The following is an 18,383-nucleotide window of genomic DNA, read 5'->3' on the forward strand; positions in this document are numbered from 1 at the left end:
AAGAGCCGTAACCCTGTTCCTAGTGCACCCTAAAAGAAGGTCAAATGATACATGGAGCACCTCTTGTAGTGGAACTGACCCATCATGCAGTGGAACTAAGCTTGTCCCTTTCCGGCCAGTGTTGCTTTCTGTAATCAGCAAAAAGCTGAAGAGTTTGCGAAGGCTGAACCACAGAGGTGGGTTTAAATAGAAATGGTCATTTTTTTTGAAGTTTTTAAATCAAAGCTTACATTTTCTCTTTAAAACTCTCACATTATTATCACCACAACGACCCTTTAAAAATCCAAACCACGGTTGGCTGCCATTGGAATTCTGAAACACTCAGCAGCAACAATAGCGTCACCTGTATAGAAACCTCGAGCGTGAAGTACTTTCAGTGTCTTAATACAAACAGCAGATTACAGAACTGTATGAGCATTAGTGTGAGGACTGCCCATGAGCAACAAACCTGCATGCACTTAAGCAGACATAGGTTAATGGATTCTTTGCCTTGGACAGTACAATACAGTAGCTTTATTTTTATCTGTGGGTGAGGTTAATCCAACAGGTAACCTCACTTTAGCCGGTGCAATTGCAATGACAGTGGGAGGAAGGGTAGGCATCAAACTGCAACAGCAAGAGGTCACTTCCAGCACCCCCAGTAGGAACAGTCATCACATGTGCTGGTCCAAGCTACTGCTTGCTTAGCTCAGTACCACGTCTGCATGTTTAACACACTAATGGAAGAAGGGGACTAGATAGAGAGCTAGAAGGGCAGGTTGTCAGGTTCCCCCGCCCCACCCCCAGCCCTACTGAAACCTTGTATTGTCTTTCCCAAGATGCAGTTACATTAATTGGAAGGGCTGGTACCAACCAGCTTCAAGCATCTACAGCAGTTCAGTATGCCAGTTCATACAGGGCTATACACACCATTTGAATTGGTTAAAACATACCCTGCGAGAAGCCTAAGCTGAAAACCTTAGGTCTTACAGGCTTGTGCATTGTAGATGTTTCCAGCAGGATTTTATTGAATTGCTTCCCTGAGCAGTCAATGGCAGAGGTTTAAGAGCAGTATGTCCTTTCACTGGGGAGATGGTTGGGGTTGGTCCTGCTTTGAGCAGGGGGTTGGACTAGATGACCTCCCGAGGTCTCTTCCAACCCTAATCTTCTATGATTACCTTTATGACATTCTCTACCGGGGCTTCAATGAACCAATGGCACTTCACGTTACTGGGATACGAGCCAGGGTAATTAGCAGTATCAATCTTTCCCTCTTCCACCAGCACTGCAACACTTCCACAACCAGAACCTATCACATTGGGTTAAGAAGAAAGTGTCAGATTTAATAGCAAAGTTAAAAAAAACAAACACAAAAAAAACAAACGCCTACCACCACCGTGTGTACCAGAGATGGTTTCTTTGGTTTTAAAGGGGGTTGGGTGGCAGAGAAGTATGTACAAATGGTATGTCTGAAGTCACCTGCTTCCGATTCTTTATGTATAGCTGTGAAGGTGAATTCAAAGCCACTGCCGGTGTTGCTTCCATCAGAAACTAGAGTAACCATTGCTCGGTTAGAGTCTATCAGCAGCGGGGCTGGTAACGCATCCCCACAGATTTTACCTACAGGGAAAAGGTTAGACCTTTAGTGTGGTATTGCTCGCACAGACACACACTTTGTCAGGCAGCTTACTTTTTCAGATTCACTAAACTGTATACAATATTGGAAAGTCACGTATTCCAGAGAAGACTCAGATGACTATTCCAGCATCAGTTTCAGTTACCTATAAGGTAAAATGTTTGGAGACAGAACTGCATCCAAAACCTCCACACAGGCAATTCAGCTCAAGGTTTCATGGTGGGATAGTATGGGCACATAGCCACTAGTAGTGTTCAGAGTATAGAAGGAGCAAAGATTTGCATGAAATATTTATTCTTTAGCAATTCAGTCTCAAGAATGGATAATAAATTTAGACTGTAAGGGAAAAGTACTTAGTCATTATTTATCCATAAAGCGACAGACATATTTATTGTGCTATACAAGTCAAAAGTTTGAGTCAACAAGATTTGTCAGATAATTCTGCCTATGTCTTTATCTCGCATGTTCTGCTTTGCACCATTGTCATTGACCATCCTCCAATAAGGACTTCAGCATCGGAAACTGGCTGGCAGTTTTGTTGATGTATGAGGCCAATTAGATGACAGTTCAGCTACATGGGGCTAGTAGGAGTGAAAACTTGTCTAAACACAAGGCAGAAATAGGGCTTGAAAAACACAGTGGAGAAAGACTTTACACAGACAGTTTTCAGACTATATAGTCACGCACTAGCAGTCAGAATGGACATGAATATCTACCTTCCCCCTACCTCCATTACTTAGCTTTGCTTTGACAGCTTCAGTGCCAGGGCAAATGACAGTGAAAGGTTCCTTATTTGTAATAAGACATAAAAGGGCTCTAACATCAATGTTCACGTTTCAGATGGCATGGCAGGCAATCAGCAAAAGTATTGAAAAGGAGAGATTAAGGCATTCCACGTACCAATTAGCTCTCTTTTGTCCGAATACAAGGACACGTAGTCATGGTCACACGTGATCTGGCTCTCTATGTCTAACCTGGTGAACTGTATTAATATAATCTTGTCTTCTGGCACAATTACATTCCACACGCATAGGCTCAAAACAAAGAAACAATTAAGTTAGACAACAGAATCACAGCAAGAGTGAAATTCATGCGACTGCATCCTTCCTTCCCAAGCAGCTCCAAGGGGCGGTGACAGGGGGTTCGGCATGCTGGAGTGCAAGAGGGAGTTTAAAAGACACCAAGGATAGAGCACATAGTTCTGGGAAGAAGCATAAACTACTTTGCTTTATGACTATCCCCTTCCTCCTTCACTCTGCCCTGCATCACCACCTAGTCACCCACTTTAACTTGGTCTGCCCTCAGCATTAAAGAAAAGGAGTACTTGTGGCACCTTAGAGGCTAACCAATTTATTTGAGCATGAGCTTTCGTGAGCTACAGCTCACTTCATCGGATGCATACCGTGGAAACTGCAGAAGACATTATATACACACAGACCATGAAACAATACCTCCTCCCACCCCACTGTCCTGCTGGTAATAGCTTATCTAAAATGATCATCAAGTTGGGCCGTTTCCAGCACAAATCCAGGTTCTCTCACCCTCCGCCCCCCCCCACACAAACTCACTCTCCTGCTGGTAATAGCCCATCCAAAGTGACCACTCTCTTCACAATGTGCATGGTAATCAAGGTGGGCCATTTCCTGCACAAATCCAGGCTCTCTCACCCCCCCACCCCCCACCGGAAACATACACACACAAACTCACTCTCCTGCTGGCAATAGCTCATCCAAACTGACCACTCTCCAAGTTTAAATCCAAGTTTAACCAGAACGTCGGGGTGGGGGGTAGGAAAAAACAAGGGGAAATAGGCTACCTTGCATAATGACTTAGCCACTCCCAGTCTCTATTTAAGCCCAAATTAATAGTATCCAATTTGCAAATGAATTCCAATTCAGTAGTTTCTCGCTGGAGTCTGGATTTGAAGTTTTTTTGTTGTAAGATAGCAACCTTCATGTCTGTGATTGCGTGACCAGAGAGATTGAAGTGTTCTCCGACTGGTTTATGAATGCTATAATTCTTGACATCTGATTTGTGTCCATTTATTCTTTTACGTAGAGATTGTCCAGTTTGACCAATGTACATGGCAGAGGGGCATTGCTGGCACATGATGGCATATATCACATTGGTGGATGTGCAGGTGAACGAGCCTCTGATAGTGTGGCTGATGTTATTAGGCCCTGTGATGGTGTCCCCTGAATAGATATGTGGGCACAGTTGGCAATGGGCTTTGTTGCAAGGATAGGTTCCTGGGTTAGTGGTTCTGTTGTGTGGTATGTGGTTGCTGGTGAGTATTTGCTTCAGGTTGGGGGGCTGTCTGTAGGCAAGGACTGGCCTGTCTCCCAAGAGTTGTGAGAGTGTTGGGTCATCCTTCAGGATAGGTTGTAGTTCCTTAATAATGCGTAGGAGGGGTTTTAGTTGGGGGCTGAAGGTGACTGCCAGTGGCGTTCTGTTATTTTCTTTGTTAGGCCTGTCCTGTAGTAGGTGACTTCTGGGAACTCTTCTGGTTCTATCAATCTGTTTCTTCACTTCCGCAGGTGGGTATTGTAGTTGTAAGAATGCTTGATAGAGATCTTGTAGGTGTCTGTCTGTCTCTGTCTGAGGGGTTGGAGCAAATGCGGTTGTATCGCAGAGCTTGGCTGTAGACGATGGATTGTGTGGTGTGGTCAGGGTGAAAGCTGGAGGCATGTAGGTAGGAATAGCAGTCAGTAGGTTTCCGGTATAGGGTGGTGTTTATGTGACCATTGTTTATTAGCACTGTAGTGTCCAGGAAGTGGATCTCTTGTGTGGACTGGACAAGGCTGAGGTTGATGGTGGGATGGAAATTGTTGAAATCATGGTGGAATTCCTCAAGGACTTCTTTTCCATGGGTCCAGATGATGAAGATGTCATCAATATAGCGCAAGTAGAGTAGGGGCGTTAGGGGACGAGAGCTGAGGAAGCGTTGTTCTAAGTCAGCCATAAAAATGTTGGCATACTGTGGGGCCATGCGGGTACCCATAGCAGTGCTGCTGATCTGAAGGTATACATTGTCCCCAAATGTAAAATAGTTATGGGTAAGGACAAAGTCACAAAGTTCAGCCACCAGGTTAGCCGTGACATTATCGGGGATAGTGTTCTTGATGGCTTGTAGTCCATCTTTGTGTGGAATGTTGGTGTAGAGGGCTTCTATATCCATAGTGGCCAGCATGGTGTTATCAGGAAGATTACCGATGGATTGTAGTTTCCTCAGGAAGTCAGTGGTGTCTCGAAGGTAGCTGGGAGTGCTGGTAGCGTAGGGCCTGAGGAGGGAGTCTACATAGCCAGACAATCCTGCTGTCAGGGTGCCAATGCCTGAGATGATGGGGCGCCCAGGATTTCCAGGTTTATGGATCTTGGGTAGTAGATACAATATCCCAGGTCGGGGTTCCAGGAGCGTGTCTGTGTGGATTTGATCTTGTGCTTTTTCAGGAAGTTTCTTAAGCAAATGCTGTAGTTGCTTTTCGTAACTCTCAGTGGGATCATAGGGTAGGACCATTGTAGCAAGTGGTGTTGGAGAGCTGCCGAGCAGCCTCTTGTTCATATTCCGACCTATTCATGATGACAACAGCACTTCCTTTGTCAGCCTTTTTGATTATGATGTCAGAGTTGTTTCTGAGGCTGTGGATGGCACTGTGTTCTGCACGGCTGAGGTATGCATCCGATGAAGTGAGCTGTAGCTCACGAAAGCTCATGCTCAAATAAATTGGTTAGTCTCTAAGGTGCCACAAGTACTCCTTTTCTTTTTGTGAATACAGACTAACACGGCTGTTACTCTGAAACCTCAGCATTAAGTGTTCTTAAAGCCCTCCAGTTCACTCCTGGTGTGTGTTTCCACAACCCTAACATAGGGAAATTCAGAGGGTTGGCAATATTCCTTCCCCCATCTCCATGTAGAATGCATGGATTAAACCAGGTGTGTGCGTGCACATTTACAACCCTATATCCATCATCTCACAGTCATAGCCAGATCAGCTCAGGCTAGGATATCACCAGCTCCAGCTAAGAAGTAATAAGAAACATATGCTGGGTTTTTAATAGTGGTTAGCGCAACACAAAGTGCTTCACTGCAAGAGAGAAGAGTCAGTCTCTCCTTTGCGCTCAGACTTTGGATCTGTGCTATGCTGCCAAATGGATTGTGTCCCCAGGCAATTCATAGCAAGAGAGGAAGCCAGTAAAATACTCACATATGCAAAAGCATCTACCAGCTTATGGCCAGCGTTACTGAGATCTTAACCATTTGCATTCCCCAACTAGTGACTGGGCTCACTGGGCTAAAGTCATGCCCAGGATAAATGCAAATCAAGTCAATAGTTATTCTGGCACTGAATTTGGCCAAGTCTATGCACAGCCTCCATATTGCAGAGCTAAAATATATACAAGGGCTTACAGGGCATATCCACATTAGGACAAAACATGACCCTTTAATATCTGTTAACAACTCAAAACTTTAGACTATACAGAACTAGTTATTTTTCAGCACATTATTCAACCCACTAACATGTTAAAGAACAGCTTGCCAGGTATATACTGGAGTTCACACATTTTTAGAACAAAACCACCTTTTATTCTAGTGTGGATAGGCACACAGGCACCCGTAGTAGAGACAAAATGGCATCTCTTTGTTAGGCCAGGCCAGTAGGATCTGCAATAGGCTCATCTCATCTGGCGGTTTCTTTTGGCACATCTCCAGCTCTCAAGCATCTTCAGAAGACATTAAGGGATAGATCTGTTCCCACTGCAAGTCCTAAAGACTTCAATGGTTGCAGAACCTGACACTAGAACAGTTTAAGAATTTTAACGTTAAGCTAATTCATGGGCTCAATCCAAGTGCATCAATTTTATGAGTGCAGTTCCTGTAAGAACTAGACTAACAAAAGTCGTGTTTCTCATTCTAACATGCTATTTCTGGGTAACCATTGTTGCCCAGTACCAATCCCAGACAAGCAAACATCACTACAGAGATGTTTAACTCTAGATACTAATTTTTTAAGGTTGACACATACCCACAATTTCAGCCACAAACTATTGACTTGATTGTGTTCACTGACTCAGTCAGGAGTAAGAATTCATGTATTTGCAGGCTGAAGTCCTATGGCTAGAGCGATGCATGCAGTCAGAGGAGATAGTCATCCCTTCTGGCCTTACCGACACAAACAAAGCACCCTATGAAAAGTGACCCTTCACAGAAGGGCAAGTGTTTTTGATGACATACAGTGAATACCTGTTATCTAGGTAGTTACTCTCACTGGGTTGGGGATACTGAATGCGGCCACTTTCTCCAAAGACCAGCATTCCATGGGAGCTGCATCCTTCAGGAAAGTGTGGGGGAAGGTGATCTGGCTCTGCAGCTAGAAAGAGAAGAGCAATGGGTAAAATACAATTCTGACACTGGCATTGTTTGGGAGAGGCAGGTCTACAGTTCATGCAACCATTCAATTAATGCCACTTCACACCCTGAGTGCTTGAGAAAAACTCAGATGGGTCTCAAGTGGTAACCACAATTCTTCTGAGGCCAGGTCAATACTAGAGACTAATATCAGTGTAACTATGTCGTTCAGGGGTGTGAAAAATCCACACCCCTGAGGCTTTGTCTACACTACTGTGATAAGTCGACCTACTCTATGCAACTCCAGCTATGTCAATAACGTAGCTGGAGTCGACATATCTTAGGTTGAGTTACTGCGGGGGGCCATCGACTTACCTTACTCTTCTCATTGGAGGTAGAGTACAGGGGTCAACTGGAGAGCGATCTGCTGTCTATTGGGTGGGTCTTCACTAGACCCGCTAAATTGACCACTGGTGGATCGATCTCAGAGTGTCGATCCTGGCTGTAGTGTAGACCTGCTCTTAGTGACGTTGTTATACCGATTCAATCCCTGGTGTACACAATGCTATATCAGCAGGGAGCTTCTCCCATCAACGTAGCTACTGCCTCTTGGGGAGGTGGATCAATTGCACTGACAGGAGACACATAGGAGCATCTTAAGTCCTACAGCGGCACAGCTGCATTAGTACAGCCTTTTAAGTGTAAGCCTGCCCTTAGAGTTCTGCTTATAAATGAGCCAAAGTCCTTTGCAAGTGTGAATCAAAGTCAATAGAGCTACACAGATTTACTCCAGTTGAGGCTCTAAATGCACTATTTTATCAATACTATTTCTATGGGTTACAGCTTAACTCTGCTCATTCTCCAACTGTGCTCGTCGTTTGAGTTGCAAGAATCTTCCAAGTTCTGCTTTGCAGGATTCATGCGAACGTTTTTTACTCTGGTTCTACTTAATATTTATTATTCCAGAGTAAGAGGCACTGTATGGTTGCAGACTAGTTCTTCCCTTTATGAGGATATCAGCTCCGACAAGATATTGTGGCAAATAAGTAATAGCACAGATGAAGTGTAGGTCATAAACTAACTTTGACTGCTGTGACAAAAACAATGCCCTCTATTCAATAGATTCTATTTGAACTGCAGTGATAAGTGTATGGAAGTGTCTGATCAGGCTATAGGGAATTCATAGATCTGTTTATAGCTTTAAAAGTGTAGTTCTGATAACCAACTTAAAAAAATGGCAAGCTTATTCCACAGATCTGCTGTGTGTGTTTAAAGCCATATTTGCTCCAAATCAATAGTGTGGACCATTTCAGGGATTCTACAATAGCAATTTACAGATCCCCAGTTGACAAGGATTAGAAAAATCTATTTTATAAGAACTGGACACGTTTTCTAGGCCAGAGAAGTGCTTCTCAAAAAAAATCAACAAAACCACATGCACCTGGAAATGCTAGCTGGATTGGCCCTCAACATTCTATTTAGTGGGGCATGTTGATCAAAGCTGTCCTCAAAGCATTACGGCAGAGGGGCCCAGATACAGATGCTGTTCAAGAGAGGTGATTTCCCCACTTCCTGCTCTAAAATGAGAAGTACTTCACATTGTGTGCACCTTAATGGCAACACTCTAGAGCCTAACCGTGGAGCTTATGGCATTTATCTTTAGAGCCTCATGATAAACAAGCAGGAAAAGAGAAAAATTGCTAGTAAATGTACCCACCGGGGATAATGTTCTGTGTGATGAAGTCCATCAGTTCAGCTACATTGGAAAAGATGCCGGGGGAACCCCTTTTGTTGATGCTTTTCTCAAGGACATCCCAGCCTCTTGCACAGCCAACTCCCCATGATGTGACACCAGCCAGAGTCCAGATGCCACTGGCTCTTCTACACACGAGGGGACCTCCAGAATCACCCTTGCCCAGCACGGTTTGGGGGAGGAGAAAGGGGAAAAGAGCAGATATTTGTTCAAATGCAATGATACAGATTCAGTGTTTCACCTCTCAGAGTAGAAGTTGCAGCTCTTTGGAAGATCGGCAGAAAGGTTCAGCATCACTATACGTCTGTTAACCGTTTCCGCCCCCTTCACGCTAAGATGTTAACGTCCGCATGGCAGCAGTACCTCAGCCAACGGACTACACCTGGCTCTCCTGCAACAGCAGCACAGTGGACTGTGTGTGGAGTGCAGGGGGAGAAAAGAACCACTTGGTTTCCTGGCAGTAGACGCACCCCTCTACCAGAGAGACCATGGGAAAGGTTGGTGTTCTGATGGACACCGCTGCCAGCAGCTGTGATAGGTATGGGGAGGAGGGGTGACTACAAGAGAAACCAATACATTAAGTAGAAATGGTCAAGGTATGTTTTTTTAAAGCCTAAAGAGAAGGCAAAAGACTCACTTCAGCCTCCTCCCTCCCAGTACAGTGGTATCATGTACCCCTGAGGCTGTCTCTCCTGCAGTCTCTTGGGCTGCCTGCTGCCACTGTGCACCCATCTGTGCAGTTTCACCAGGAGCTTAGACAGGGCTCAGGCATATCATTCACCATGTCATCTGATCCCATTCAGGCCAGCTCCAGACGAAAAGGTGGTTAAATACACCAGTTCCTTGGCTATAGCAGCACTCCTACCAGTGGGAAATTTCCCCCAAAAGACTAGGATAGACAAGGCCTTCATTAGCCTCAAGATCCTTTTAAGGCCTCAGGTCAGTAGCAACGTACAAGTAGTAGTGGACAAGATTCAATTCCTTTCCTTCCTTCTCTTCCTCCACCCCTCCCTCTTTAGGACATGTTGCCATTCCGGTAAGCAAGAATACAGGAGTGACTGGTGGGAAGGGTTGGAGTCTGCCTCCATTTGGAGAACTCACTATACAGAAAGACCCTGCTGAATGCTGACCCTTTACCTTGCACGCATCCTTCCCACCATCAGGAAAGCCAGCACATAGCATGGAGCTTGCTACTGGAGGCAGATTCATTTGCTTTAACAGGGCACGGCAGGTTCCCCTATCAATGATGGGGAGCTCCACCTCCTGTAGAACATTAGATAGTTCACCAGCTGCAGAAGGAAGGAAACAGGCAACATCAGACATCCTAGAACCCCCCCTCCTTGCTTCACAGAGCAGGAAGTTATGCTGCAGATCTAGAGCCACATCCTGGCTACCATGATTTCATTCAGTATTATACAGGCAGGGCTGACAATGCTGCCTGCCTCTTATTTAGATTAGCTGAGACCTCTGGTTAAAAGAGCTTGTTTTCAGGTCTGTATACTTTCACCCAACTAGAACCCTTTGAGCTGACATTTTCCATGTTGGTGTCTGCCTCAGGCTGACTTGTTCTGAAAAGTTTCAGCTGAAATGGTTCGACCACATCCATGAACAAGGCTAGGGGGAAAAAAAACACATTGATTTGCCCTGGTAAAATCATTCTAGTGACATTTGCTCTTAACTGCTCTGGTGCTCCCATGCTTTGGAGCAGGGACCTGCAATTTAGCAGGGGGGTGGCTTGGTGTCAGGGATGTACCTGTTACAACAAATTTAGGCAGACTTTCATGAGGACAGTAAGTCTTTGAAAAAACACTGCAGCTTCCAAATGCTCAATAGAGACTTTTTTTGATTTCTGCACTTAAACTTTCTGAGGCTTGCATCCTCCATCCCCTCATAGCTTCTGCATGCAACTGAATTATGCATGCACAGTGACTAATCATGTTCCCTCCAGCCCAGAGCTATGCGGACTCAGAAAGACATTTCCTGTAATGGCTGCTTCAGGGCAGGAGCAGCCCTAGCCATTTTGCCAGCCAGGACAAAAAAATGTTTCTGGGGCCCCAAGCAGCTGAGTCCAGAAAATAAAAAAAAAAAGCCAGCCAATCAGCAGAACAAAAAATGGCCAGCCAATTAAAATGGAGCAAAAGAGAGCCAAGCAGCCCACTGGTACAGAACCCCCTGATAGCTGGCACCCAGGATGACAGCCCTGCTCACTCACTGCTAGAACTGGCCTGGGTAGGGTTGATTCTGAGCACTGGAATTGAGATCAGGTGGCCTGTTTCTCTGTGCTGCACCTGAAGTCAATGGGAGCTTTGCCTTGAGCATATAAAGGGCTACATAATGCTATGCACAAGCAACCTTAATCCTAGCATTGCTTAATTTGAATGCTTGACCTTGCAACCTTAATAATGTTTTTTTAACAGTTTGTGTATGTAAGCTAAGGCCCAAGTGATCCCATTATGTATTTTAAAAAAACTAGGAAGAAGGCGGAGATGCATCATCTAGTGGTTATGTAATGCACAAAGATTACAACTAGATCATGGAACTACGGCATCAGAAGATTGGGTTCTATTTCTAGCCCTTCCACTGACTCATGTGGCCTTCACCAAGTCACCTCCATGCTTTGGTTTCCCCATCCGCATGATTGGGATGGGGAGGATACTTCTCTACTTCACAAGGGTGTGATGGAGCTTAATTAATTGTTCACAAAAAGTTGTGAGATGGGTAGAGGAATAGTGCTATGGAGCACCAGAGTAAGGAGATTCCAAGGCTCTGCCCAGGACAGTGCTTCTGGCACACTGGTCCTTTGCACATCATGTCTGGAAGAGACCTTCAGAGCACAACATAGTTTGTCATGCTATCAGCAAAATAGAGAACCACTGATTGGCTTTTTCCCTTGGAGAGATGTTCTATTTCTATTGCAGAAACAAGGCAACTCCCTTTTCTTTATCTCAGTACCCACACATCAATGTTGTCATTGTAAGAACCTGACATTTTACTTACCCTCAGACACCCTGCCCCAGCCACTAGCAACACAAAGAGTCCCGGCCACAAATTTATCATCTTTGTGGGGAAGGCAGATTGGCTGAACCCTATGCCCTAAGAAGGAAAGTGCACACAAATGTGAGTACATGAACTCCAGGCTGTTGGAAGCGATTCTCTCTGCACAATGTCCTTTATTGTGTGAACAGAATGGATCAAGGTCCTTTGAACTAGACATTTTTCTAAAGCAATTCAATCAAACAGCTAAAAGTAAATCAAGTCAATCACCTTTAAACTGAAGTAATCTTGAGAAGTCACATTGTTTTAGAGAAAAAAAACATGAACAATGTTTTGGCTGGCCACATTCAAGTGAAACTTAGCAAGCAAGAACCAAACTAGAGGAAAGAGACAAGGGTGGTGGGGGGTGGGAGGGAAAAGAAGCAGCAGCATGAAGGACAGAAAAGGGAACTGTCCTATGTACAATTCTCTTACAGCCCGTGATAGTGACCGGTTGTAGATCCTGTTGAGCATTCTATTCTCTGCAGACAGGAATGCTGACCATATGTCACGAGAAGTGGAGTTCTGATTTACACAGGACACTCAAAACTAAAAATTTGCTCAGCTCTGCTCTCAAACTAGGTGAATACCGTTGTAGGTTTCTTTTTGGGGATCAGAGGAGAAAGGGATCAAAAGCTACTTGATTTGTCTTGAAAATAAATGAATTAGGCCATGACATTGACAAACTTTAAAGAACACTTACCAGTGTAGAACACAGCCCCACCTTCTCCTGGAGGGATTGTCCAGATGACTCAAAAGATGTTTTCAAGCATCATGACTTGAGACTTAAGTTTCTTTAGCCACAAAATAGGCACATAGGTAGTGGAAAAGCAAACCTCCTCTCACTGGCCTGCCAACAGGCCTCAACCCTTAACTGAACACTTCCTGGCTAACGAGTGTGGTTTGCTTTTCCATACCCATTCAATCCTCTCCACTGAGAGCTTCAAAAAGGTGCAACTTTAGTGCCACTTATCTCAATGATTTTGTGATGCTTAGACACCTGTCCACTGGGAGCTAGACTATGACCAAAGTCATTTTAGAAGGGCCACTGATTGGAATTGTTACCATCAGGCCGACTTGGCCGCTGGTAATCATGGCCGACTTGGGTGGGATTTGATCAGGCAGTGAAAGGATCTATGTATTCCATATGGTCTCCTGACCCTCTATGAATCTGTATGCAAAAAGCCACACTCCAGAAAGCCTTTTAACATGGCTTTAAAATTCCCCTTGTGTTCACCTTTGCCGCTATGACAGATACCGGATGATGTGTGTTTAAATCAGGGAGATGGGCGTTTGAATGGATCTGGCAAAGTGAGAAGGCTTAAATTTAATGATGGAACAATCTCTTCCTCTTCACAAACAGTGGAGACTGGTGGTGCTGAATGAAGCGGACAAGGGGAGCAAGCTAATTAGAGAGGAGCGAGCTTTCCGAGAGGTAAAGAAAATATAGAATTACTACAACCGGAAGACAATTTGACTTTTTGTGCTCTCTAGTGTTGCAAAGATCAACAGTATGAAGAAAACATGAGAAGCCCCAGAACAAAGACTTGACCTGAGGAACAATTATTTGGACAAGATCACTAAGACTAAACTGGATTTAGCATGTATAATCTACTTGGCCAGAAGTAAAGACACTAACAGGAAGGTGTTTTATATGCTGGAAAGAGCATTACAGAGAGATAATAGAATAAAAAGTTGCTCTAAACTGGCAAGCTAGATATAGTGAAGGACCCTCTCTGAAGCACTTTCACTCAGTCTCCTCCCTTACCGTACTTTACTCTGTATTTCAGATATAGCAGAGCGATATCAGAATCCATGTAGCCAAGTCTGTTGAAGTCAGGGTGAACAATGACTTGTGAGACAGGAATGTTCTGTTCTTGCTCGTCTGCCTTTCTGAGGTTATGTTCTCCAACAGTCACAATGAGATTCTTCACTAGTTTCCTGACAAAAAAAGGGCAAGGTTAATGACAGAGAGGTTTGCCAACACACTTCAGTCTGTTACGCATGGAGTCAAGGCTGATAATTTCCTGTAAGAAACAGCTATGTACAAGCAATTCTCTCATTACTGGGAAGTTCAACACATGGAAAATGTGACCTTACTACATACTTCCCTGCTTAGGGCCAGAATCTAGCCTTCAATAAGCAGGCTTTTTCCAGCTATGCTACTTTCACTTGGCCTTATGCCTTAAGGGGTCACCTTGCTTCAGGGTCAGAGTGCTAGAATACTGTTGAGAGATTTTATTTCTTAATTGACTGCCTTTTTGTTCTACCTCCCACTCAGTAATACGAGGACTCTTATAAGCTCTGGCCTGGACTTTGCAACAATGGATCACCTGCAGCCTTTAGACTAGGATCTTTAGAGAGGCCCAGGGCACCTTAAATCAGTGGGAGATGAGTGCTTACGTCCTTTAAGGTGCTTTGAAAAAAATTCCCTGCTTGTTGTTAATCCATAGTGTTTGGGAGAAGGGGACACAGAGGGGAGAAGATTTGGAGGAGGAGCCCAAGTGAATAAAACCTTTGAGAGGGCTTTAGGAAGTTACATATACTTGAGACAAATGTTTAATATTTATTTGGAAACAGTCATGTCTCTGGTACAGCTCTTGGGGGTTATATGAACACAGCAACATGGCATTGTGCTTAATGAACTCAGGTATTTTGGTGCTGCCTGGGACAATCACACTGAGTTACTAACTTGGTAAATGCTAAAAGAAGTAAGCTGCACTAACCTTTATTGTACACTAAACTTACAGGTAATACATTGCAAATAAAAATAAAGGGATTTACTATATTCTCTTGAGACGGACAAGTTGTGCACAAACCTGATCTGATCTGTACAGGAGGGTAACAGATCAGGAAGTTATAGACAGAGGGGTAGGATGGTTTTTCACTGGACTAAGACTCTAAAAGTCTGGACTCAGTCCCCAGCTCCATCATGGGGATTGTCTACACAACAAAGAAAAACCTGCACAAGCCAGCTGACTCGGGCTCGCTGGTCTTGGATGCAGGGCTATTTCGCTGCTGAGTAGACATCTGGGCTCGGGCTGGAGGACCCTATAGGAAGGGAGGGTCCCAGAACTTGGGCTCAAGCCCAAGGCCAGAAGTCTACACAGCAATGAAATAGCCCTGCAGCCCAAACCACACGAGCATGAGTTGACTGGCTCGGGCCAGCTGTGGAGTTTTCTTTGCTGTGTAGACATCCCGGGTGACTTCAGGGGAAGTGCTTAACCTATCCATAGGCAGTATTAGGGTTCCTTTCTCCCGCTCTACAGTATGCCTGTTTTATAGATGCATACATGTGAACAACATGCGGTGTATTCAACAAATCTCCCATAAGCAGGTTGTGCAAACAATGTCTTTTCCTCTTCCTAACATTATCTGTCTCTCAATACTACAGAGAAATGATTCAGAACTATGGAGATTGTGTCTCTCTCTTGGGAGATAAGTTTGATAAAGATTTGTCAGAATTTCAATAAAGAGAAAAGAAAAAACATCAAGGATGTTTTCACAAATCCCCCCCCCCCCCCCGCCCAGTCTTTTAGGCAATCTCCAGAAATAAAAGTTAGAATTATTTCTGAGCTTCCAAAAAAAAAAAAAAAAAAAAAAAAAAGTTCTAGCCCAGATACTGAACAGGCGAGGAAAAAAGGAGAAACCACAGTGGGTTCAGCTGCTGATTGTTTCCTACTGTCCTCAGTTCTCATATCTACAGCGATCATTGTTCCTAACAACTCCCGACCCCCACCCCTGACTCAGTGCTGAAGGATTTCAGAACCATTGAATAAGGGGTTCAAACCCCTCTCCCGGGTTTGAACAATTGACATTTCACCACCAGTTACTTTCGGCACGGAAGAATGTTTTAAAGTGCGGCAGAGAAGTACAGCAGACTACACCAGTTAACTATATAGGTGCTTTCCCTTGCAGTGCAGCATTCATCTCCCTCCTATTTTGTGTGGATTTAGTGCTGCTGAAAGGTACCAGGTTTCCAATCCTGGAGAGTGAAATCCCCCAATTAATCACAGATTAGGCACAGCATGAGCAGTGGTAGCATGAGCTGTCTGCAGCTTTTTCCACCAGTGCACCTCAGTCGCTGAGCTAAAAGAATCACAATTTTGGTTTCCTTCCTCAGTTAGGGACAGTGAGATCCAGTGGACGGGGCAGTGGTCTGGGACTCAGGTGCCCTGCGTTCTATTCTGGTTCTTGTGCTAGTCTATTGAGTGTCCTTGTGAAAAAGTCACTTCACCTTTCTGTACCGCCAGTTCCCATCAGTAAATGGAAATGATGATTTTTCCCTCCTTTGAAAAGCTCTGTGGATGCAGAGCACTATATAAAGGGCTTGGTATTATCATCATCTAAGATTAGTGAAGTCATTCAATCTTAGGGAATGTCCACACTTACCGTGGATCGATGCTGTGGCGATCAATCTACCAGGGGTCAATTTAGCAGGTCTAGTGAAGACCTACTAAATCGACCACAGATCACTCTCCTGTCAACTCTGGTACTCCACTGGAATGAAAGCATAAGGTAACTCGACAGGAGAGTTTCTCCCATCGACCCAGCACTGTGTAGACACCGCAATAAGTCGACCTAAGCTATGTTGACTCCAGCTACATGAATAACGTTGCTGGAGTTGCGTAGCTTAGGTCCACTTAACCCCATAGCATAGACCCGCTCTCAGTTGCAAGCCAAGAAGAGGGCTAAACTGTGGTGGTTCTAGTGATAAAGTGGACTCAGACCACCAAATCCACATTGCAGTGGTATGGGGATATTTCACTCAGTAAAAGCTCCTTCTTTGGACAAAGTAGGTTCACTCAAAGCACAAGACTCAGCTAGCATAGTCAGATTCCTAGCCATTATGAGCTCTACTATTATTTAACCCATGTAGAGAATGTTGAAGGTTTTAAATTGTGATCTGTGAACCACCAGTAATCAGGGAATCCTTCTTGGTGGTCCTTGAAGTGAAATATTCTGAGAACCATGGAGTGGGCAGCTAGGGTTTTGGGAGGAGTGAAGAACAGTGCTTAATTTGTAATGAAAGAGGCGCTGGGGCTCAAGCAATTTTTTTAAATTTCATAAAAAGGTTCAGCAAGCCCAGAGGTGCCGGGGCTATGAACTGCCAAGCCTACAGCTGCCAGGGCTCACCCCTTGCAAGCCCCAGCACAAATTAAGCCATGGAGAAGAGCCATTAAGATCTATTGCTCTCGAAGCAGCTTGCAGAATGAAACAGTTGGAAAAACCCAATGGATTAGACGCTATTGCTCCACAAAGAGAGCATGAGTGTAGCACAGCACGGCCCTACTTCAGATATTCTAATACCATTTTCTTCTCCAGCTGGGAAGCAGCACACACGCACACATATATAATGGAGCTTTCCTTCCTAATAGACAGGGGCTTTAATGAAGTAACTTAAAGGCTAAAGATAAAAACAGCATTCTCTAACTTACTGCTCAAGGGTGAATACGCAGTGAGCCGCAGTTACAACCACATCCTCTTGTATTAAACTGCCACCACAGAAGTGGAAACGACCCAACTTGAGAGATACCTTTACAAAAAAGAAAGTCACACACATTTAAGGTGAAGCTAGTTATACTGCCCTCTAAAAGAGCATCCAAAATAGCACAAAGATTGAGGAAGTTCTCCAGATCACGACAGATGGTGGTGCTAAAAAAAAGGAGGTTTTTGAACCCTCTCATTTCTAGAGAAGAATTCCCAAATGACTTGTGACCAGAGAAATGTCGTCTAAATTGTGGATTCACAATTCGCTTGATAGCGATCCTTAATTTCAAGGATTGGGAAGAGCTGAAGCAGCAGAGTGTGGATAGAAACTTGGAATTCCCTGAAATGCAGAAGTGCCTAGAGGGAGTTCCTACTTATCATTATGTATCACCAGAAATTGTTTCATGGGGAGAAGATAGGACCATAGTAACAGGAAGCAGTAATGTTACATCCACTGACAGTGTCAAAAATTGCTAATTTACTTCCAAATGAAAGTCTGGAAGCAGTGACCCAATCCTTTTATTACATGAACTTAAGTCGGCAGCGTGAGAGAACATTTCTGTGAAGTGAGACTTCCCTGACTTTGCCAACAAAAGAACCAATTAGGCAAGAATTCCTCAACCACAAATACAGCTAATCCAGCATTTTGCGCTACTATGAAGAAGCAACAGGTGAACTTTAGGACTCTTACAGCCAACAGAAGGCCAGTACGCAATACTGTTATTAAAATGTGGGCAGTTTCCTTCTATGGAAGAGACAATTTTTGTATGTTAGAAGTATAAAAGAGTTTGGAACTTATTCCCTGAAGGTCAGACATAACCCCAGAGTTATCAGTTATTGGGGAAAAAATCCCTCAAACTAATCCACCCCATAGATTACATTCAAATCCTTTGTGAAAAGGTATGTGCTTTTGGGGACCAGTTCAGGCACAAAAATACCACGTACATTAAACATTCAGGACTAGATCTTTAGCGGATATAAACCAGCATAGCACCACTGAATTCAGTAAATTTACTCCACCTAAAATTCTGGTCCCCAAAACTATAAACAACTTGTACCTTAGTAACTTCAGGGATTAAGGGAGAAGAGGGATTTTAAATTAAGATACAGGTTGGGAAAGGGCATTTGGCTCCTTATTGAATGCA

The 18,383-nt window shown here is 44.1% G+C and overlaps 1 protein-coding gene across 1 annotated transcript in view; it reads right to left on the reverse strand.

The window, feature by feature from the left end:
* The window catches only part of OVCH1 (ovochymase 1), a gene marked incomplete at its 5' end in the record, with an annotated part of 55,401 nt that overhangs the window by 32,106 nt on the left and 4,912 nt on the right, over positions 1-18,383 (reverse strand). Inside the window, 9 exons of the mRNA XM_084633660.1 lie at positions 1,158-1,288; positions 1,459-1,599; positions 2,516-2,649; positions 6,858-6,984; positions 8,680-8,872; positions 9,853-10,004; positions 11,713-11,808; positions 13,517-13,689; positions 17,187-17,284. Coding sequence (XP_084489786.1) covers positions 1,158-1,288; positions 1,459-1,599; positions 2,516-2,649; positions 6,858-6,984; positions 8,680-8,872; positions 9,853-10,004; positions 11,713-11,808; positions 13,517-13,689; positions 17,187-17,284 — 1,245 coding nt within the window. The remainder of the gene's footprint in view (positions 1-1,157; positions 1,289-1,458; positions 1,600-2,515; positions 2,650-6,857; positions 6,985-8,679; positions 8,873-9,852; positions 10,005-11,712; positions 11,809-13,516; positions 13,690-17,186; positions 17,285-18,383) is intronic.

Source organism: Lepidochelys olivacea (genome assembly GCF_965140295.1).
Source record: "Lepidochelys olivacea isolate rLepOli2 genome assembly, chromosome: 1".
Lineage (NCBI taxonomy): Eukaryota > Metazoa > Chordata > Testudines > Cheloniidae > Lepidochelys > Lepidochelys olivacea.